Source organism: Tupaia chinensis, unplaced genomic scaffold (genome assembly GCF_000334495.1).
Source record: "Tupaia chinensis unplaced genomic scaffold, TupChi_1.0 Scaffold000453_1, whole genome shotgun sequence".
NCBI classification, from domain to species: Eukaryota; Metazoa; Chordata; class Mammalia; order Scandentia; family Tupaiidae; genus Tupaia; species Tupaia belangeri.
In genome coordinates, this window is record NW_006159960.1 from 78,512 (window position 1) to 102,147 (window position 23,636).

At 37.3% G+C, this 23,636-nt stretch overlaps 1 protein-coding gene across 3 annotated transcripts in view; it reads right to left on the reverse strand.

Annotated features, from left to right (window-relative positions):
* Positions 1 to 3,615: 3,615 nt before the first annotated feature.
* Positions 3,616 to 23,636, reverse strand: part of F13B (coagulation factor XIII B chain) — a 29,851-nt gene continuing 9,830 nt past the window's right edge. The window contains exons 6-12 of one of the 3 annotated variants that reach the window (XM_014590488.2): positions 23,161 to 23,340; positions 22,895 to 23,080; positions 21,698 to 21,880; positions 18,523 to 18,738; positions 16,845 to 17,027; positions 14,905 to 15,118; positions 3,616 to 3,800 (exon numbers count right to left, since the gene is read on the reverse strand). In XM_014590488.2, coding sequence (XP_014445974.1) covers positions 3,662 to 3,800; positions 14,905 to 15,118; positions 16,845 to 17,027; positions 18,523 to 18,738; positions 21,698 to 21,880; positions 22,895 to 23,080; positions 23,161 to 23,340 — 1,301 coding nt within the window. In that variant the 3' untranslated portion in view covers positions 3,616 to 3,661. Of the gene's footprint in view, positions 3,801 to 13,411; positions 13,527 to 14,904; positions 15,119 to 16,844; positions 17,028 to 18,522; positions 18,739 to 21,697; positions 21,881 to 22,894; positions 23,081 to 23,160; positions 23,341 to 23,636 lie in introns of those variants that run through there. The other 2 variants (XM_014590489.2, XM_014590490.2) reach the window with 2 other exon arrangements.

Genomic DNA, 23,636 nt, shown 5'->3' on the forward strand with positions numbered 1-23,636 from the left:
CTAGTTAACCTACTTCTGAATGACTTCATGACTACTGAAGAGATTAAGACTGAAGTCAAAAAATTCATGGAAACAAATGCAATGAATACACAAGTTTCCATAATTTATGGGACACTGCAAAAGCAGTCATAAGAGGGAAGTTCATAGTAATTAGTGAGCACAAGAAAAAGATGGAAAGGTGGCAAAAGAACAACCTAACATCATGCCTCAGGGAATTGGAAAAATAGCAACAGAAAAATCCCAAAAATGCCAGGAGAAAAGAAATGATAAAGATTCAAGCAGAAATAAATGAAATAATAAATAAGTGAACTATACAGAAAATAAACGAGAGCAAAAGCTGGTTCTTTGAAAAGATAAACAAAATTGACATACCATTAGCTAGACTAATAAGAGAGAAAGGAACCCAATACATCAAGTTTGCAGTGAATCAGGCAACATTACAACAGACATAATAGAAATACAAAACATCACTAGATGATATTATGAGTGACTACATGCCAACAAAGAAGAAAACCTGGATGAGATGGACAAATTCCTGGACACATATAATCTACCAAGATTGACTCAAGAGGACATAGAAAGCCTGAATAGACCTATAACAAGCAATGAAATTGAATCAGTAATAAATGACCTCCCAACGAAGAAAAGTCCAGGTCCTGAAGGCTTCACTGCTGAATTTTACAAAACTTTTAAAGAAGAGGTAACCCCCATTCTACTCACATTGTTTCTAAAGATCCAAAAGGAACCCTTTCAAACTCATTCTATGAAGCCTCCATTACCCTCATTCCTAAAATAGATAAAGATACAACAAAAAAAGAAAACTACATACCTATATCTCTGATGAATATAGATGCAAAAATTCTCAACAAGATACTTGTTAATCATATTCAACAGCATATACAAAAGTTACTCATCATGCCCAGGTAGGCTTTATTCAAAGGATGCAAGGGTGGTTCAACATACATAAAACCATAAGTGTAATTCACTATATCAACAGAAACAAAGATAAAAACCATATGATCATTTCAATTGACGCAGAAAAAGCATCTGTCAAAATATAACATTCTTTTATAATTAAGATGTTCAGGAAAATTGGCATAGAAGAATCATTTCTCAGCATAATAGAGGCCATCTATGAAAAACCTATAGCTAACATTATATTGAATGGGGAAAAGATGAAAGTATTTCCACTAAAAACTGGTACAAGAAAAGGCTGCCCACTTTCTCCTGTCCTATTCAATATAGTACTGGAAGTCCTAGTCAATGTGATCAGACCAGAGAAGAAAATAAAAGGCATTCCAATACTGAAAGAAGACCTGAAATTAACTCTGTTTGCAGATGGCATGATTGTTTACATAGAAGACCCAATAGTGTCCACAAAAATACTCCTAGAAATAATAAATGCATATAGTAAAGTGGCAGGAGAGGGCAGGACACAAAATTAACCTACGAAAATCTATAGTATTTCTATATACAAACAACAGACAGAGACAGAACTGAAGAAAGTGATCCCATTTACCATAGCCACAGAAGTATAAGATACCTAGGAATAAAACTAACTAAGGAAGTCAAAGACCTCTATAAGGAAAACTATGAAAACCTTAAAAAAGAAATAAAAAAGGACACAAAAAAGTGGAAGGACATTCCATGTTCCTGGGTTGGCAGAATTAATATATTCAAAATTGCAATCCTACCCAAATTAATCTACATATTTAATGCAATCCCTATAAAATTATAAGAGACATTCTTCACAAATCTGGAAAAGATAATCCTAGAATACACAGGGAACTCAAGCAGTTTACCTATAAGAAAATGATTAACCCAATTAAAAGATGGGAAAATAAACTGAATAAACATCTCTCTAAGGAAGATATACAAACAGCCAAAAAGCATATGAAAAAAATGCTCAATATCCCTCATCATAAGGGAAATGCAGATCAAAACCACAATGAAATACTACCCAATCCCAGTCAGAATGGCAAAGATTAAAAAAACGAAATACAGTAAGTGCTGGAGGGGATGTGGTGAAAGGGGAACATTCCTACATTGTTGGTGGGAATGTAAATTGCTCCAGCCACTTTGGAGAACAATATGGAAGTTCCTCAAAGACCTTCGAATAGAACTACCATATGATCCAGCAATTCCACTCCTGGGTATCTACCCAAAGGACAGGAGAATGCTCAGTTGGAAAAGCACTTGCACAACTGTATTTATTGCAGCATTATTCATGATTGCTAAGACATGGAACCCACCCAAATGTTCACAAACAGATGAATGGATGGAACAAATGTGGCACATATACTCCATGGAATACTATTCAACTATAAAAAACAATAAGCCTCTGGAATTTGATAGAAAGTGGACCAATAAGGGATCTGTTGCTGAATGAAGCAAGTCAGACTATGAAAGATAGACATTGTATGTCTCCACTTAACATAAACCGACTGTCTGCACTCTATGATAGAGATTGAAAGTCTGGAGAACATAAAAGCATTAAAAATTGTCATGGACACTAGAGACGAAGTGGAAGGAAAATGTGGGAAGAAAAGAGCGAAGGAAAGAAAAATTGGGGGAACCATAGAGAGACATTTGTGGGACACAGACATGGTTTATTATCTGTTAATGAGATCATGTATAATATTTTCAAATGGACTGAACTGAGGTGTATATCATAGTGGGTTAAGTCTCTTTAAAATCTAAATGATGTATATAATAATAATAATAAATAAAAGAAAAAAGGGAAAATAAAGAAGACACTTATAAAAGGTTGTATATGAATGGAAGATAAAGACATGGAAAAATGTTCAATATTTTAGTCATATAAAATGCAAATTATATGTGCACTAACGTGGCTAAAACTTAAAGATTGACAATACCAACTGTTGACAAAGATGGGAAGTAAGTGGAATTCTCATATATTTTGGGTTTTTTTTTTTTCAAGGCATATCAATGATTTTATTTATTTTTTTAATTTAAATTTATTTATTTACATTTATTCACTGTACATCATTACAACATAAAAAATGAGATTTTCTATCCAGATTACACTGTATATTGTCTCAATCAAGCACATCAACATACATGTTATTGTCAACAAATAATTTTCCATTTCTTGTTTCCTGTATGTTTTGCTTTTTTTCCTCATCTTTGATTCCCTATCTCTCACCCTCTGCATCTCCCACTCTCCTCCCACACTATCTCTGGTATCTATGTTTGCTTTCTATACTGTTTTTCCCCCACATTTTATTGAGTCATTAAAGATCTTAATTAATCTAAATATTTTCTTAGACATTTTGATGAGAATATAAAATGTCACAACCACTTTGGAGAACTTTTTAGCAGTTTCTCACAAAATGGAATGCATGACAGTAATTTCATTCCTGTGGCTATATTTATACAAAAGATATAAAATTGACTGATACATGGGGCCAACAGATTAATGTTCTGGACTCTCACATAACTGACCATGGTTAGAGTCCTGGACCTGGCAGCTTGAAAATCATGCCGGCATCATGTGTGTGTGTACTCAAAATCCCAGGAGGAGAATGGAGGAGAAGGGATTGTGGCATGGTCATGTATCCTGGGGAGGGATTTTTCACTTACCCTCTCACCATTTCTCTCTGTCTCTTTCTGGTGAGTGCATGTACACTATGGCAAAAATCTAAAGAAATAAAAAGGCTTCTATGCAAATATTCTTGGAAGCTTTCTTCGAAATAGTCGAACTCTGGAATAATCCCAAGTGGCCAGCGACTAGTACATGTTTAGCCAGTTTTGTTATAGACACATAATGGAATAGTAATCTATGAGAAAAGTAGAAAAAAGCATTCAATTCATGCGACAACATAGCAGAACTCTAAAAACACTTATGCTAAGGGAGAGAGCTATACTCAAAGAGCATGTACTAGTATGATTCCATTTAAATTAAATCCTAGTACAGGCAAAACTGAACTATAGAGATAGTGTTTGGAACCAAAAGGATCAGAGATAGGATAGGAGAATTAACTAAACGTTTACAGGGGAGCTTTGTCAGTGATGGAAACATTCTGTGTCTCTCTTGTGGCAATTACACAGTTTCATACATTTATCAAAACTCACTGACCACTTTCAAGCAGTGCATTTATTCTTTGTAAATTATACTTCCAGAAGTAGGTTTAGAAAAAAAAAATATATATATATATATACTGTATGGTTCAGTATGTGGCTTCTGGATTTAAATCATGCTCTGCCAGTCTGTGTGACTAGTCTTGTCACCTAACATTTTTGTACCTCTGTATGTTTAAACTAGAGTAACAATAGTACTTGTGTAATAGGACTGTTATAAGAATTAAATGATTAGGTATAATTAATATATTTTATTAAGGGGTGTCTGGCCCATGACAAGCTCTAAATAAAGATAGCTGCTTAAAAACAAACAAACAAACAAACAAAAAAAAAACAGAATTTATTTGGGAACATCATGCTATCATAAAATTAAATATTAAAGAACGAAGGGAAAGTAATCACACTTCTGTATCCCCTTAATGCAGTCATAGTCCTCCAGATAGGTAACCAAGTATGGTGATTTTTACCCAAAGTAATGTTTCCTGTTAAACATGGACATTGCATTTTTACCATGACTCAAAGACAGCAGAGCTGACAGAGGGTGAGCCCGATCATTTTCTTGTGAAGAAAGAAAGGGTTTTCTTTTTTATTAATTAATTTATTTTTATATACATTCAATGACATTGTTTAGCTTGTGAAGTGAACATTTCAATATGTGAACAATTCTCCCCAGTCCCGTTGATCAAAATATCTTCAACAGATTATACCACACCTCCCCGTCCCATCAACGCTCTGCCTCCGTATCCCTCCTCCAAATGACCTTCCCTAGGCCCCACTCCTCCACACAAAACATCTGGCATTCACACCCATCTCTTGTGTTTGTATATCTTTTAGTCAATCAGTTTTTGTTGTAGAGTGCAGAAAGGAGTTTTGCTCATCATTTCAGAGCACAGGTGGTAGAGGGACATTGAATGCATATATTAGCTTGGGTCATGTCGACACCTCAAAATGCAGAAATTTCCTATTTAAATACAATTATTTTTCCTATTTATTCAAAGCTACATTGATGTCTATCAATGCAAATGTTTTAAAGGTTCTTCATATGTGGTTTTTTACACTTCTATTCAGTTTTCCTTGGGGACTTTTGTTCTTTTTTGTTATAAATAAGTTTTTGTCTCTTATTATATTTTATATTTGATTATATTTATGCACATAAGATTAGGCTTTTCAAACCAGTATATTCCTGATAATACATTAAAATCGTTATTGATTTTAATAGCTTTTTTCCCCATGTGTTGAGAAGTAGCAGGGTAAAAAATAAACAAGGAAATTCTCTTTCCGACACATTCTTCCTGGTTTTAGGAAAAGAGCACTATTGTTTAATAATGTTCTAATTCTAGAATGAATGGGAAGTATTTATTATCAGAGTGACTGAGAGGGTTTCCGTAATTAGTGTTAATAATTTTTTTTTAAGTTTTTGCCACAGAGTGCCTGCACTTGCCACAGAGATACAGAAAGAGACACAAAGAGGGAAAGTGAGAAATCACCCCCAGGCAAGATGGCCATGCCACAAACCATTCTCCTTTCTTTCAGGATTTTGGGCATGTACACACATGTGCCTGGCGTGATTTTCAAGCCACCAGGTCTGAGACTTGGACTGTGGTAGGCCATGTGGAATCCAGCGCCCTAACCACCACTGGTCCCTGTAATAAGTTTGGAGACATAAGAATGAGATAAGCTATGGCGTCTAACTGGGTTTTCACACAGGATGCTTGCAGAGGTGGGGATAGAAAGTAAAAGTGGTTTTATTACTGCCCCTGACTTGCTTCCACTAGATCAGCATACATCACAAGTACAATTTAGAAAATGAACTGCCTTACGATCCTAAAATAGTACAAAAATATCATCACGGATCATGTAACAATGGATATACCTTCCAAAAGATGTGCATTAGGTTATTCCATTCCATGTACACTTGAAAAGAAAGCACATTATTCCTACGGTCATATGAATATATGTCAATATGTCAATTTTAGACTAATCTAACAGTCAGTAGATTGTTAGATTATTTGTTTGTTAGATTATTGTCTTTTACTAATATTTGTTCACTGAACTACTTTAAGCTAAAAAAATTATTAAATTTTCTTCTATTACCTGTCCTACATAGTTTCTGCTGTATAACATTTACAATTACAGGAATTTCTGTATAGATATGCATAATGATTTATTGATTTATGTCTCCTGCAATTGTGGCTCTCATTTATTGCTGGTGCCAGGGTTTCCACTTTGTCAAGAGTGGAACCTTTGTTCTTCTTTTTTTTTTTTTTTTTTTTGAGAGATTTTCGCTATAGGGCACGCGTGCTCGCCAGACAGACAGAGAGAGACATAGAGACAGAAAGCGAGAAATCACCCCCCAGGAGGGATGGTCACACCGCAATCCCTTCTCCTCCATTCTCCTCTCAGGATCTTGGGCACACATGCACACGCGCCCAGCGTGAGTTTTAAGCCACGGGGTCCGGGAAGCGAACCACGGTCAACTACGTGGGAGTCCAGCAACATAGCCATTATGCTAACTGCTGGTTCCCCCTTGTTCTTCTTTTCATTTGAACTGGTTGCACGTTTACCTATGTCCATTTCTTTAAAATCATTTTATTTAATTTCATTCATCATTATTATACTTTTCATTTGACCAGAGAGAGAGAGAGGAAGAGAGAGGGAGAGAGAAAGTAAAAAAGCAAGCTTCCAGGTCTGTGACTTAAACCATAGTCAGCAGATGGAAGTTTGGGGCCTTAACCACCATGCCACCTGCTGGTCCCTTAATGTACATTAAAAAAATTGTTCTGTAATACTCATAATTTAAAATTTACCACTTACATGTACAGTTCCGGGGGATTAAGAATATTCACATTGCTGTGCAAACACCCAAAGCATCTAGCTCTAGAAGAATAAATTTTTATTCAGACTCTTTGCTAATTTTTTTAATAATTATTTATTTTATTTTATTCATTCTTTTTTCTTTTTTAATTTGACCAGAGAGAGACAGAGGGAGTGAGTGAGAAAGGAAGTGCCAAAGCAAGTCACCAGATTCAGGACTAGAACCCTTGTCGGCCATGTGGGAGTATCCAGCGCCTTAACCACCATGTCACCTGCTGGCCCCCTGCTAATTTTTTTTTTAAATTTTTGTAGGGCATGTGTGTTCACAGAGAGAGACAGAGAGAAAGAGAGAGAAAGCGAGACAAAGAATGAAAGCACCCCCAGAGGGGATGGCCACACCACAAGCCCTTCTCCATTCTCCTCTTGGATTCTGGGTGTGCACTCACAGATTTTCAAGCCAGTGTGATTCTCAGGCCACCAGGTCTAAGACTTGAACCATGGTCAGCCATGTGGGAACCCAGGGCCTTAACCACTGCACCGCCTGCTGGCCTCAAGGCTTTCATTCTTTATCTTACTATATTAGTACTGTTAAAACTGTTTAAGTCAAAGAATTGCTTTTATATTTCATTTAAAAATTAATTTAAAAACAATTCTTAAAATATCTAGTCATAGAATAACTAACTTACTTGATGCTAAGTAAACATAACTGAATTCTCCTAAGTTCTTTAAATGTACATTGAAACAAATTAAGGAACCAGCAGATGGCATAATGGTTATGTCACTGGACCCTCATGTAGTCGACGGCGGTATGAGTTCCAGACCCAGGCTGTTAAAACTCATGCTGATCGCGTGTGTATGTGTCCAAAATCCCGAGAGGAGAAGGTAGAAGAAGGGATTTGGTGTGAGCATCCCTACTGGGGAGTGATTTCTAGCTTTCTGTCTCTCTGTCTGTCTGTCTCTCTCCCTCTCTGGCAAGTGCACACGCCCTATAGCAAAAATCTCTCTCTCAAAACAACAAAAAATAAATTAAAATGCCTGTCAAATTGAAATCTTGCATATTGCCTAATACCATTCTTTCAATTATATTTGAGAAGTAGATTAGATAAACTATTTCTTGGTTTGGGTTAGACTTTCCGGATTCTCCATTTTCTCCATTTTTTTTCTCAAAGGAATCATGCGGAGCTCCCTTGATTTCAGTTTCAACGTATAATATTTTCTCGTGTTCTGATCTTTCTGTTTCATGAAAAAAAAAGCCAGGCATCTATGAATTATTAACTTTCCTTTGAAAAATTAAAGTTTCTCGGAGCAGAGCCGGGCAGCGTTCTGTAAGTCTGGAATACCCTAGGGCGAGTCCCGCGTTAGTGAGTCTTTGATCTTGGACACCGTGTCCTGGTACTACAAGAATGGCGAATCATCTAAGCAAAGTTCGCTTTCATATCCATCATGATAAAAATTATCTTATGGCATTAAATTTTTTAAGAAGCAAAATGGTAATTGTCATAGCATAATCCTCAACACTTCACACATCTAACTGAAGTGATAATTCAATGAAACTATGAAAAGCTGCCAAATTGCTTACTGGATTGTGCTGCTGTTTTCAAGCAGTTCTTCACTTCCACTGTCAACTCATGCTCCACGTGGCTTTTTCATGTTTCTGCCAGTCTCCTCAGTCCTTCAGCTTCTCTCCCTGGATATTCTGCTGCAATTTCAAAGCAGCTGGCTTCTCCTCTTTCACAAAGGACATAGAACCCATGTGACATGAACGATCTCATTCCAGCACCAATCTGTCCCTCCTGCAGCCAAGTGCCAGTCTCTTCTCGCCTGTCCAGGAGTCCCTCACAATCTAGTAAGCAGTGTTTGTCCAGAGTCCTCCACCTTTCTTCACTGACCCATTCCCATTTTATTTGAACATGTTCAAGTTTCTCCCAGTTTATTCAGAAGACCTTCTTTAACCCTGTCTCTTTGTTCATCGTCACACTTATTGACCAACTCACCACATCCACATTTCTCTTTTAATTTAGTTGACTTATTTCTTCTAATGAGTAAGCGAGAGAGAGAGTGCCCCTCCACAGGTTCCCAATGCCGTGATCCACCCTCTGCCTTCAGCCAGCTCCAGCTCATGGGCAAATGTGTACCCGTGTACTCAGGGATGTCACCAGACATGAACTGAGAACGTTCTCATATTGGATTGTTTTGCAGAGTGTCATGTTTTACTACTGTGTCACAGTCTGAACTCGTTTGTCCTTCATACTTCATGTAATTCCTCAACATACTCCAGCCTCAATTTCATTCTTGATACTGTTCTTTTCAAGAGAGTCAATAATATCCAAATAGCATTTTTACTTCCCATCTCTTCTGGATTTCATTCAGACTGGCCATCGCTTATCAGTGCCCTTGCTATACCCACTGTGGGCACTGAACTCAGCTGACCACAATCCTCTGAGGTAGGACTATGGTGATACAGCCTGAAAAACTCATCTACACCTCAGTTTTCAGACGCATCTACTGACAGATGACATCGCACAGAGCCCTGTGATGATCCCCAGGTTTGTGTCAGTCACTCTTACAGATTGGGTTCCTGGGAAAGTGTGCTCTGAAGTGGAACTGAATGACTTTTCAGGAAATCCACAACTGGAGAAGGGAAGAAAGGGAGCAGGATAGGAGGAACTGAGCCGCAATGTGATTTCAGCCAGAGGCCCCAGCCTTTCTGTGGCAACTGGAGAGCAGGGATGACCCTTTACGAACTATCCTGAGTTGGAGTGAGGGGCCTTTTGCTGAAGCAGCCTTCCTAGAGAATGGATCATCGAGAGCTCTCCGTAGCTGCATATTAAGTGTTCATTTCTGACAGGATTCTGTGTCATTTATCATGACATCATCTGCAAGAATCTACTGCTACTTAATATTTTCTCTTGGCCATCTCACAGTTCCATACCAATGGACTTGGTATGTGCCTCAGTCACTGCTGTGTCGTTAGTGCTCGGAATACCTAGCGGATGGTTTGTGCTAACTTTTGGTACTGTATATGCTGTCCCTCTACTTGGAATGTCTTTTCTTACACTTGTAAACCTCAGACGTTTCCTCTTTTCCCATAAGCTTCCTGTATCCCACCTGTACGAATAAAGTTATTACCTCTTTTGTCCCACCACTGTACCTGGTACACACGTCCAGTATTGTGCTCTTCGTACTTTATTTCTTTGGCATTTGGAGTTAACCAAACAGTAGCTTTGAGCTACACTGCCCACAGAATTTTTTAATTGCCCTAACATGTCAAAATTAAATTCTACTATTTAAAAATCAGAAGATATGTCAACACTGGGCATATATTGCCACATGACAATTACCTATATTACCTATAGCAAAAACCTCTCCAAAAAAAGGAAAAAGAAAAAAATTTGATTTGGTCTGAGCCTCTCAGACTCAGTCTGGGCCAGTTTGAGCTTGTTGGAACTGTTTAGGTCAGTCTTGACCAATCTAATCTGGTTGGAACCCATTTGAGTTGGTATCAACCAGTCTAAAGATGTTAGAACCAGTGTTAACCAGTCAGCCTGTTTGAGTGAGTTAAAACTAGTCCGAGCTGGTTTGAACCATCTGAATCAGTTTGAGCTAGTTTCAATCAGTCTAAACAGGTTGGTATCAGTCTAAATTGGTTGTATCTGTTGGAACCAGTTTTAACTGGTTTCAACCTGTCTATACTAATATAAACTGGTTTGAATCCGTTTGGGCTGGTTTTGATCAGTCTAAATCGATTTGAACCAATTTGAGCGGATTTTGACCAGTCTAAACTGACTGGAGCCAGATCTAGGCAGTTTGAGCTGATTTCATTTGGTTGAAACCAGTCAGAACCTGTCCGACTCATCCTTAGCTGGTCTAGACTAGGTTGAGATAGTTCAATTTGGTCTGAGCCAGTTTGAGCTGGCTGTTCACAATCTAACCTTGTCTCAGCCAGTCCAAGTCTGTCAGAACCAGTTTGAATTGACTTGAACTGACTTTAACAGGTCAAAATAAGCCTAAACTGGTCTGAACTGGTTTGGTCTGATTGGAACTGGTGGCAATCATCTCAGTGGGTTTGAACTGGTCAGAGACGATGGTGCTGGTCATAACCAATATTATTTGGTTAGAGGCAGTCTGAACTTATCAAAACTACTATTAGCCTGTCTGGATGGGTATTAGCGATCTAAACTAGTCAAAACCTGTATGAAGCAGCTGGAGACGATATGAGCCAGTTGGATGCAGGATATGTCACTCTGAGCAAGCCAAAACCAGTTTAAGCCACACAAAACCAGTATGAGCCTGTCAAACAACTGTGATCCAGCCAGAAGGACTACTAGTAGGAGCCAATTGGAACCTTCATAAACCAGTCTGACCCAGCCATGATGGTATGGCCAATAGGAACTGGTCAGAGATGGATGGCCAGAACCGGTGTCAACCAGAACACGTTGGTTGGAAATGGAACTGGTCAAGCTTGGTATAAACCAGAACAAACCAATGAGAAAGACAGAACAGGCTGAAATCAATCAGAATAAGTGAGAACCAGCTAGAAATAGTCCAAACTGGTCAGAACTGGTTTGAATGATTCATTGATTTAAAAGGAGTAAGGCTTTCTCACTATTTAAGTTTAATCAAATTCCAGTTTTATGGGATCCACTATGAAAACCTACTGTAAAAGCTTACTTAAAATAATGAATGTGAATGCATGGACATTTCTAAAATATACGTGTTTAACATTAGATGACTTCATATTTAGTCCTCAGAGTTAGGTACAGCTATGGTTTCATTTCCAAGTGAAGCTTTTCCTAGCCCAGAAATAGAGAATTGTGACTTGGGATTTGAAGACAGTTATTACTGAGAGACATTCTGACCTTGAGCTGATGAACTAGATTACTTCCAGAGAGGAAAAAATGTGCTCTTCTACGACCAACAGCCAGTCAGTCCTAAGAGGAGTCCCAGTACCCAGATAATGCTATTACACACTCTCATAAATGAACTGAAATGACAATGAAAATGTCACTGTTACTTGGAAAGGAAAGCTGGCAGTGGTGCTGTTTCAGGTCTCCGCCAGACCTTGGTAATACTGACACTGTCATTTTTTGGTGCTTTCAGAAATCACTGAATTCAGACCTGGGAATCTGCATGATTTCAACAATTATCCATTCTTAAAAAAAAAAAAAAAAAAAGCTGATTTGGAAATTGTAAAATATAGAAGTGGCAAGTTCCAGAGCCAACCCTATAGCCTAGTGGTTAAGGGAGCCAGATCCCACATGATTGACTGTGGTTCAGATCCTGGCCCTAAGGATCTGAAAAACACACCAGGTGTGTGTGACAGGATGGAGAAGTGGAGGAGAAACCCCAACAGGATGGAGAAGGGGAGGAGAAAAGATTGCAGTGTGACCATGCCCCATTGGGAGATGCTTCCTCCTCCTCCCCCTCTCTCTGTCTCTCTAGTGAGCACACACACCATCTGGCAATTAAAAAAAAAAAAAAGCGGCAAGGACCATTTCTGTTTTTAACTGTGCTCCTTTAACACTATTTGAACGCCTGGATTGTTTACTACCCCCAAAACAATATTGCTAACCGTTTAGCAAATATTACAGTTAACTTTTTTTTTTTTGAGAGATATTTTTGTTATAGGTCATGTGTGCTTCACAGAGACTCAGAGAGAAAATGAAAAACCACCCCCCTCCCCAGGGGATGGCCATGCCTCAATCCCTGTTCCTCCATTGTCCACTAAGGATTTTGAACATGCACACACACACACCATGAGTTTCAAGCCACTAGGTCTGGGACTCAAACTGTTGTCAGATGTGAGTCCAGCGCCTTAACCATGACATCACCTGCTGGCCCCTATCATTAATTTTCAAAGTTCTTTCTATTTAGAAAGTCTGGACAATCTGTTCTGCATTTAATAAAGTAAACCCTCTAATATAACATATAATTTATCTCTAGTGTGTTTGTTTCTTTAAAGATTGAATTAAAAGTAACAGAAAATCCTAATATTAATGATCATGATAAAGAAAATGTGAATTATTTTGCACATATATTGGGGACAACAAGATAGTCCAGTCAATGGATGTAAGTAAACAGAAATATTTTATGTGTAGAACAATTTTCAACAGCTTGAAGACGTGCAGTTAAGGTCATGTTACATGTCAAATCATCCAAACTAGAAAGGAAACAACAGTTTTGGCTTTTACTTATAAATAATAAAAAGGTTCAGCTCAAACTATTTAAATTCATATTTCCAAAGAAATAAAACTTAGCAATTTTTAATCCAACATAATTATTCTAAAAATTTTTATAAGGGATTTTATGATACGTTGATAAATTATTCTTCTCTCCATCACTCATTTTTATGTTTTTTTTTTTTTCTTTTGCTGTCAGGTGAGAAAGCTCACTGGACAGAGATGGGGTGGGGAGGACGGCCACACTGCAATCCCTTCTCCATTCTCCTCTTGGGATTTTGGGTATTCATGCACACATGCCTGGCATGTTTGTTAAGCTGCCAGGTTTGGGACTTGAACCACCCAGTCAGTCATGTAGGATCCAACATGAACCACCACACCACCTGCTGGCTTTATTGTTATGTTCTTAAGGGTTCTTGATAAGACTGAATCCTTAATGAGAGGAGGAAAAAAAAGATTTTTAAAATATGCACCAATTCTAGCCAAATATTTATTACAACCTTAGCCCTTCAATATTTTATATAATGAGTTATTGTTTTAATTGGATATGAATAAGAGCAAGTAACCATGCTTGGTAAACAACATTACCACTGTCAGGCTAGACACTCCATTCATTTACTGCACTAATTTACCATAGTTTAGAATTATTTCTGTTACACCTTTTTCTCTAGGAAATGAGAAATCAAAGATATACTAAAATATATAGATCATGCATGAACATTTTTCACCCTTATTTTGCTACAACTAAAGATAAAATTAAAAAATGTTTTCCACCTATATGTTTTATGAATTTTTTCTAAAGTGTTCAATGTATCTCAGTTACATAGTCCATGCAGTTGATTGTAATTACTGGAATAGAACTAGATGCACTTTATCATCAGTTATTTTTTAATATTCTTAATTTAATGCAAAATATAACTGTTATTTTATATTGTATCTTCAAAAGTTTCAAGATTCTGATCTTATAAAGTGACTTACACCATTTTATTGCATTGTCTTAATATTTTTCTGAGAGCAGACAAAATTATTTTCCATTCATTAAGTAATAGAAAATATATGTGTTTACAATGTCATATATGGAAATACTTGAGTAAATCATTCCAAATTTGTAAATATAAATATAGTTTTGAAAATAAATATGCTAATTTTAATCATTATTATTAACATGATTTTGACAGTTTCCTAACATTTGCCAGTTACACATAAGTTAGTGAAAAATGTGACTTTTTATCTTATCTCAGAACATGTAGGTTTATTTTTTGCACATTTAAATATTGCATGTATAGGTTGAACTCTTTACTTAATTGTCAAAGTATCACAAATTTCATATGACGGACAGTGCTTTGACTTCCCAGAAAGCAGAAAGCTTGTTGGATTAATTAATACTTCTAGGAGATGGCTTAGTTTTTGAAAAGGGAAGAAAATATGATTTTATTTTCTTTCATATAGTCACGAGTGGGAGTAGTGCAGATCATGATATTTCTAAAATGACTTTTTTTTTTTTTGAGAGAGAGATATTTTTGCTATTGGGTACATGTGCTTGCCAGAGAGATATAAGGAGACTGAGAAAGCGAGTAATCAGCCCGCAGAGGGGATGGCCACACTGCAATCCCTTTTTCTCCATTCTCCTCTTGGGATCTTGGGCATTCACGTACATGTGCCTATGTGAGGTTTAAGTCACCGGGTCCAGGACTCAAACTGTGATTGACTATCTGGGGTCCAGCAACGTAACCATTATGCCATCTACTGGTCTGAAATGAATCTCTTGATAACAATCTGACAAAAAGATATAGCTGTAGCTTCTTCTTACCTTTCTCTTTGAACACAGGTTGGGTATTTCAACTGCCCTCTGTCACATTGGACTCTAAATTCAGATCTAATAGTGGATGACTCAGTGATATAAGTATTTCTCCTACAAAGAAACTCAATATATTCTCCATGGAAAATATGTGGTCTATTATCAAAATTCCATTTTAGGAGCAAATTATTCTTTTCCATTTCAGCAAAAGATAGCACGCAGGGCTCTGGGGGGGGGGGAAAGAAGAAGAAAACAACCTTGATACACTTGGTACTCACAGGTCTTCATCAAGACCTTAACATGTAAGTTATAATTAATATTTGAGTTAAAAGATAGGTTCAGGCCCAGAGATGGTGCCAAAGGTGGTAGGATGCTGCTATGTGATACTGGAGCCATGTGGGAAGGTCTTGGGTTCAGTTCCCAGGTCAACCTGAACACACAGGGCTCATGTGCAGGTGAGCCTGTGATCATGGCCGACTGGAATGCTAGGCAGGCAGAGTGGATCATGTAAGGAAAAGACCCTAGCCAGGCTCTCTCTCTCTCTCTCTTTCTCTTTCTCTCTCTCTCTCTCTCTCCCCCCTCTCTCTTCTCTGTCTCTCAATAAATAACAATAATAAAATTTAAAAACTTGGTGAAAAGCAAGTATCAACAAATTTCAAAGGGCAGATGTAATTCAAACTATGTCTTAATATAGCTAAACTAGAAATCAGTAACCAAAGGAAAGCTAGAAAATGTCTCACATTGAGATCTACTTGTCCTGAAATGAATCTCTAAATTTTTTTCAGAGCACATAGAAGATAACAAAATGGAAATCATAAGTTTTGTTGAACTGAATGATAATAAAAATCTAAACTATAAAAATGTATTGAATGACATCAAAGTTGCACACGGAAAGAAACATACCTTCAAATTCATATTAGAAAAAACATAAAAGATGGAAATTAGAATTTAGATAGCTATTAAAAAAAGCTATAAAAAGAGTAGTAAAATAAATCCAGGCAGAAAAGACAAAATAATAAAGACAAAGAATACAAGTTTTATTTTATTTTACTACTTAATTTTATTTATTTATTTATTTACTATTATTATTGTTTTAATTTCACCAGAGAGAAAGAGAGAGAGAGAGAAGGAAAATGAGAAATCAAACCACCAGGTCTAGGACTTGAACTGTGATAGACCACGTGATGAATTGAAGGTGCCATTAAAATTTTCCTACAAAGAAAACTGAAGTCCCAGATAGCTTTTCTGGTGAATTCTTAAAATTACTAAGGAAGAAATAGCAGCAATCTTATACAAATTCCAGAGAAATAAAAAAGAGGAAACAATTCTCAATTCATTGTATGAAGTCAGCATAAACTTGATACCAAATCTGAAAAGAAAATAGCAGACCAAACTTTCTCTCTCACACACACACACACACACACACACACACACACACACACACAGAAAATAGACGCCTGGGAAGGATGAGAGGGGATCACAGTGTGGGAACTTGTTAAATATATTGTCTTTGTGTTTGAGGCTCATGAAATAAACTTTTAAAAAATATGTAAATTAAGGTCCAGCTGATGGTATAGTCATTAAAGCACCTGACTCCTGCATGGCCATTTACGGTCTGAGTCAGGGACCTGGTGGCTTGAAAATCATGCCAGATGCAAGTGCATGCCCAAAATCCCAGGAGGAAAATGGAGAAGTCATTGCAGTATGGCCACCCCCTCTAGGGGGTGATCACTCACTCACCTTCTCTCTCATTGTGTCTCTATTTTTCTCGGGTGGGTGAAAGTGCCCTATGACAAAAACCTTAAAATAAGCAAATAATAAAAATTAATTAATTAAAATAAGTCATTCAGCAAATTAAGCATTACACTAGCATCTACTCAATTCAAAATGGATAGAAAATTAAAAATAACACTTTCACTTTATTAAATAGAGGTGTATTTAGTAGCACATACCTAAACACGATGGGGGTGTAGTCCACACTCCGTCTAAACAGAAGGTCTCCTTAGAGCCTTGCAGGAAATGGTGATCAAGACATCTGTATTCTATGGAGGAACCGTTTTCATAGGTGCCAGCTGTTGCACTAAGGATGACTCCATTTTTAATAAGTGGAGGAAATGAACACATTCCTTTAGATTCTGCAGAAATAATTGGTAAAGTACATAATGAACTGCTATTACAAGCATTGATGCTTTTATAATTGCTACAGAAATGAAATGAGATATTTCATATAAAGGTACTTTTTAGTAGTTCTCAAAACAACTTTTTTTCTTCTTGGAGAGATTTTTGTTATAGGGCATGTATGCTCACCAGAAAGACAGAGAGAGACGACAGAGACAGAGAGCGAGAAATCACTGCCCAGGGGGGATGGCCATGCTGCAGTCCTATCTCCTATAATCTCCTCTGGGATTTTTGGGTACACAAGCACACACACCCAGCATGAGTTTCAAGCCACCAGGTCTGGGACTTGAACTGTGGTTGGCTATGTGGGAGTCCAGCACTTTAACCATTATGCCACCTACTGGTCCTTCAAAAAACATTCAAAATTGAAAACATATCTGGGGAAAAAAAAAAAAGGGAACCAGCAGTTAGCGTAATAGCTATGTCGCTGGACTCCCACGTAGTCGACCGTGGTTTGCGTCCCGGACCTGGTGGCTTAAAACTCACGCTGGGTGCGTGTGCATGTGTGCCCAAGATCCCGAGAGGAGAATGGAGGAGAAGGGATTGCGGTGTGACCATCCCCCCTGGGGGGTGATTTCTCGCTTTCTGTCTCTATGTCTCTCTCTCTCTGTCTGGCGAGTGCACGCGCCCTATAGCAAAAATCTCTCCCCCCCCAAAAAAAAGAAGAAAGAAAACATATCTGGAAGGGCCGGCAGGTGGCAAGGTGGTTAAAGGTGCTGAATTCCCACATGACTGACAGTGGTTTGTGTCCTGGACCTGGCAGATTGCCCTCTTGTTTTCCCATTCCCTCTTTCTGTCTGGTCAAATTTAAAAAATAATAATAATAACAAAAGGAATTAAATAAATGAATAATTCTTTTTTAAAAAAAAAAGATATCTGGAATAATGAACTATTATAAAACATACTGTTATAATTAGGGTTCCATGTTGTAATGTCTAAATATGGCATATTAAACTACCAAAGTGTTCATACTTGTGATTTTAGTCTTCTTACCTAGCTAAAAGTGAGTGTGTGAGATAATACGTGCTTTCTGTATGTATTGTCTTATGTTTTTGTTTTTGTTTTTTTAATGAAAAGTAATAATCTGCATATTCAGGGAGTACACAAAATTTCTCCCAGTCAACAGCAAGCATTTTTTTCAGACTGTGGTCCCTTGGAAATCTAAGTAGAGTGATATTTTATAGTGTTGGGTACTTACATGAGGGTGATCAATTTTCTGAAATGTATAAAACCCCTGGACTTACCCCTTCATAAAATTGACTTATCGGAATTAAAAGATGCCAGCATAGTCCGTCTAAATGTATGTGCTGACTGGAAATTGGAAGTTGATCACTCTGTTTCACAGATTACAAGATGGTGGTAGTGAATCGCTAAGAGTCTTAAGGATAGCCTTTCAATCCAGGTGGCAGATATTAGTCAAGTAAGACATTTTCAAAAGTATTATTGTTTTACCTTTTTGAATACACAAAGGATATTTCACTTCTCCTCTATCACACTTCACAGATAATGCCGACGGTGGGGTTGATGGGGACAAGTCATATCCCTGCTTACATACAAAATCGATTAAGTCTCCATGTAAGACCTTCCCTTCATACTTCCACTTCATCTCTATGTTGTTTCTGCTCATGTCATCCACATTAACTGTGCATGGCTCTGAAAAACAGAATGCTGTTTGGAATTCTTCACTCATCTGGCCAATCTAAAAGTGATATATTTTTTAAGTCTTTAAAAATATAAATTATGACAGACAACAGTATCAGTATTTTATATTTGACATTTATTATTATTACTCTTCACACATATACAATGTATAACTTTATTACTCTTGAATTAATTTATATATTTATTATCTTTATTATGTCATAAATTAATTCAGAATATTAAAAATATTTTTGAAGGGTTAGGGAAGAAAAAAATTATTGTTTAAGGCCATCAGCCAGTTAGGTTAATTATAATTTTCTTTCTTTAATATAAAAGTCTTGGAAGAAAAAAATACTTATTGTATAAATAAGTATATAAAACCTACTATTGAATATACATCAATGGACAAAGACCACTCCCTCATGGAGCTTACTTTCAGACAGAGGGAAACACCCACAGTAAATAATAAATATAACAAATGCATACATTTCATAATCTGTGGCTATCGTTAAACTAAGGCATATGATAACATGGGAGAGAACAGCAGAGGGTAGAGGCTAGCAAAGACTTGGGTGAAAAGAGGTTGTACTTGTAAGTAAGATGATGGAGGGGTGACTAATTAAGAAGTGACTTTTACACAAAAATGTGAAGAAGCTTCAGAAGTGAACGGAGTCACTTTCTGACAGAAGAACGTTCCAAGCAGGAGGAAAAACCAATGCTTGGCTGGAGTGAGGAAGAGTAAGAGACAAGAGTGACTGGAATAGAGGAGAACAAAGATGAGTAGGGGCAAGTTAGATAGGTTCGTAACGTCGGCAGTGATAATTCACAGATAAAAATCCTAGTCCACATCACACACTCGACTGAATTTGTAGTGGCAGAACTTTCGATTCCAACGGGTTGTGTAAAGCTTTCTCTTGCTCTCATGACAGTGGTTTATCACCGCTGAGTATTTGCTTTCCACTAGCACCACGCCTGTCTTGATGCAGTTATTTCAGCTAGAGAATGGCAGATTTCTTTAGACCTTAATTCATTGTGAGTTTGTTTTATTGATAGCTTTTCATTACTATTTGAATCCTGTCTCTATCCTAAAGATTACTATACTTGCGTTCAATGTGATACCAATCACATCATCAAAACTTAATATCATAAACATTTATTAAAATATGAGAACTGTAGAAAAATTATAGGTGAAGATTTGAATTTGAATGGGAACAGTGCACCAAGATTTACTTGAAAGGCAAGAAACACAAAGAGTGAAAGAGTTCAAGACTAAAACTTAGGCTTATGTAGATTTAAAAACACTGTAGATAGAGAAAATAAAAATAGTTGTGATATGTACGATTCTTAAAGGAATAACATAATTTATATGCATGAAGCTCTTACAAGTATGAAAAAGTGGCTAAACTATAAATAATCAATTCATGAAAAAAAATTGAGATCTCTGTGCTCTGTAACTTTTACTCCAAAAATCTGAAAAATAATCAAAAAATAAAACATGGAAAAAATAAAATAACTAATTTTTCAAATAAAAATAGAGATTATTTTAAATGTACAAATATTTAGCTGTAAGGTGTACTTTTAGAAAGACAAATGTTGAACACTAGACCTCTATCAATAAAATGATTTAATTAACTATAGAGTACTTGTATTATGAAATGCTATGCAGCCATTAACACATATAGTAAAAGCACATCAAATCACATTTATAACATATTTTTAGTAAAACAAAAAGATACATAACCTCTGCATAGTGTGATAGGGGTGATTTTTGTGGGATGTGTGTGTGTAAAAGGCTATAAAATGACTTATTCTCTAAATAATTAACAGCAATCATTTATGTCAAGTTAATGATATTTTCTTGCTTTCGATTTTGCATTCTACTTACTAAATTTTTGGTAAATAAAAGTTGACCTTTATAGTTTAAAAGTACTAATATATTCATTTAGAGGACCATTATATTTTAACTTACAGAATTTTATCTTGTCATCAACTATTTGTAAAAGTCACAGTGTAATGTGTTTAATGCCACTGTAGTGACCAATTACATTGCTTTGGAATATACTTCTGGCCAGCAAATTTTTAAAATGAGCTTGAGATAAGGATGATTGTTATTTCTTCAAAGTTATCTGAATGTAGGTAAGTATTTGAATAAAGCTCCAATTCTCCACTTGAAACCTGAACACTCATAATATCACACCTTCATCCAAAATATATTTAGAGTAGCTAACAGTTTTTGTGTGATTAACAGGATGTAATGAAGTTGGTCATTTGGGTGAGAAAGTAGTGGCAAAGCAGCTATTAGCAATGTGTTCTACCAAGGGAAGAATGGGATTGATGATCCTCTCCAAATGACAGTCTGTGGACAAATACAAGAAGAGACATCGAAGGTCACAGTAGAGAGGAAAGTGCATTTAGGAGAGAGACAATACAAACATTAGTCACAAAAATGTGTGTACACTGTGCCAGCAGGTGGTGTGGTGCTTAAAACATTGGATCCTGCATGATCGATGCCAGGGTTCAAGCCCTGGACCCAGCTGCTTGAAAAATCATGCTGGGCACATATATGTGTGTGCCCAAAATACCAAGAGGAGACTGGAGGGGAAGGGATTGCAGCACGGTCATACTCTTGGGGAAGTGATTTCTCACTTTCCTTCTCTTTCTGTCTCTCTCTGTCAAGTGCATATACCCTATGGCAGGAAAAAAAAAGAAGTGTATATACTTAAAGTCACTGAATCATACAAGTGGCTAAAGTGGGAAATTTTATGTTACATATATTTTGCCACAGTAAAAGGAACTAATGAGGTAAGAACTAATGTAATCCTGGATATAAGTTATTAGAGATTTTTCTACTTAAAGAAATGAGAGGAGAAACACTTTGGGATCATATTTATACAAAATCATCACTTTTGTGCTACAAAACACTATAAAAAATTATAAAAAAGATACAAACAATAATAAGAGAACTTGGGTGTGTCCTCTTTCTTACCCAAGCACACGGGTGGGGATGACCATTTTCCTTGCTCACAATAAGATATGTGAGGTCCCTTCAGTAAGTAATACTCATTGCATCTGTACTCCACCGAGGATCCGGTCACATAGCTTTCCAATACTCCATTCAGAACAGCCCCATTTATTACATCAGGTGGAGGCTTACAATTCTCATTATTTTCTAAGAAAAGAGGTTATTTAAAAGTTTATATAAACCCATAACAACCTAACTATATAATATATTTACTCATGCTATGATATCTTAATATTGGTACTATATAATTTAGGAGAATTAATTTAATTTACCAAAGATGGGAGAGATGTTACTCAGCTCAAGCACTTTAAAAATTGCTAAGCAAGAATAAATAGTCAAATGTTTTGCCTAACAACAAGTATGCATATTTTCCTCTTTTCTTGACTAAAGAAGAATTATGAGATGGATATTTATCAAATGATCAGGAAGAGAAACAGTGCTCTTCAACCTAAAGTCATGGCCACTATCCCAGGTCTTAATCAATCCATTGATGAAATGCCCTTTTTTGGGGGTCTTTGTTTAACTTTTTCGTACTCTACTTGTTTTTTTCATGTCTTTCATTACTTATTATGCCTTGTTCAACAAATTCCTAGTAAAAATGAGTGTGGAGCACTCTCCAGGGCTGATCAAGAAATAAGACGGCAAGCAGGAGGGGTAGTGCCCAGGAGTGACAGATGACACCTGCTGGTGCTCCGCAGTAAAATCCAAGGCCAAGGACATGGCTCAGGAGGGCGGAAGGTCCAGCAGGATCAGCAGGAGTTAGCCCGAGTCGGTAGAACAGTGCTCTCTCCTGACCTTGCAGGACATGCAGGGAGAGAAAGGAGGGCCTACTCATGGCAGGCCGTTCAGTCTGTTCCTGTCCCTCGTCTAACGAAGCCCATGATCACCTCTGCCCTTTCACTGAAAGCTCTTAGGTCAAGGCATCACACAGGCCAGATACCCGCACTAATGTATTTACTTTTTTTCTTTTAGCTTCTGAATTCTTTATGTTAGCCGGGATTCGACGTGTGACTCCACACACACGCGGAGCAGAGCAGGCGCAATGGATTGTCTGTAAGCTCCACAGCAGGGGTCCCTTGCCCTGAGCATGCGGAGTAAATAAACAGAATGGAGCGTTGTCCCCTAGAGGTTTAGCCAGTGAGGTCAATGGCACATACACACCGACGCACTCGGGGGGGCGGGGCCACTTTCCGCGGTTACAGGTGATCTCGTCTGACCCTCGGAGCTGGTAGCCGCTCTCACATCTGTACGTCACTTTATCCCCACTGTAATAGACCCGGGAGGCGGGGTTTGCGGCACCATTCTGGATGGAAGGCGGGTCCTCACAGGCTACCTTCTCCTTTTCTTCTGAAAAGATACCATTTAAGACACCATTTAGCTGCACACACGCATTGCTTTTTCTGACAATTTGTTCAGGAGTTACTAACCAATGCATTTGGGAGGTTCTGTCCATTTCCCATTTTCACAGCGTACTTCTTCTGACCCCTGGATCTCAAAATTGAGCTCACATTCTATACGAACTATTTCTCCATGACGATAAGTTGTCAAATATGTTTGAACTTTGGAATTCAGAGGCAAAGGTGGAGGAGGACATCGATTTCTTTTTCCTTTAAAAAAAAAAATCAGCATATGTAGTCATATATTTACCAAATAAATGAATAAAGATTTAACAGGAATGTGTGTTGGGCTGAGCACTGTAGAACGCATGGCAGAAAGATTCTAGGAGCACCTTCTGATCCCCACTTCCTGATGGGCACCTCCTTGTGTGATGGAAGACACACACAAGGGGATCTTGAATGGGATCTGTGACTTGTTTCTAGCCAATACAATACAGCAAAGATGATGGATTAGGCGTGACTAGGTGTACGTGATTATGCCACATAAAATCAAATGCCATTCCTGC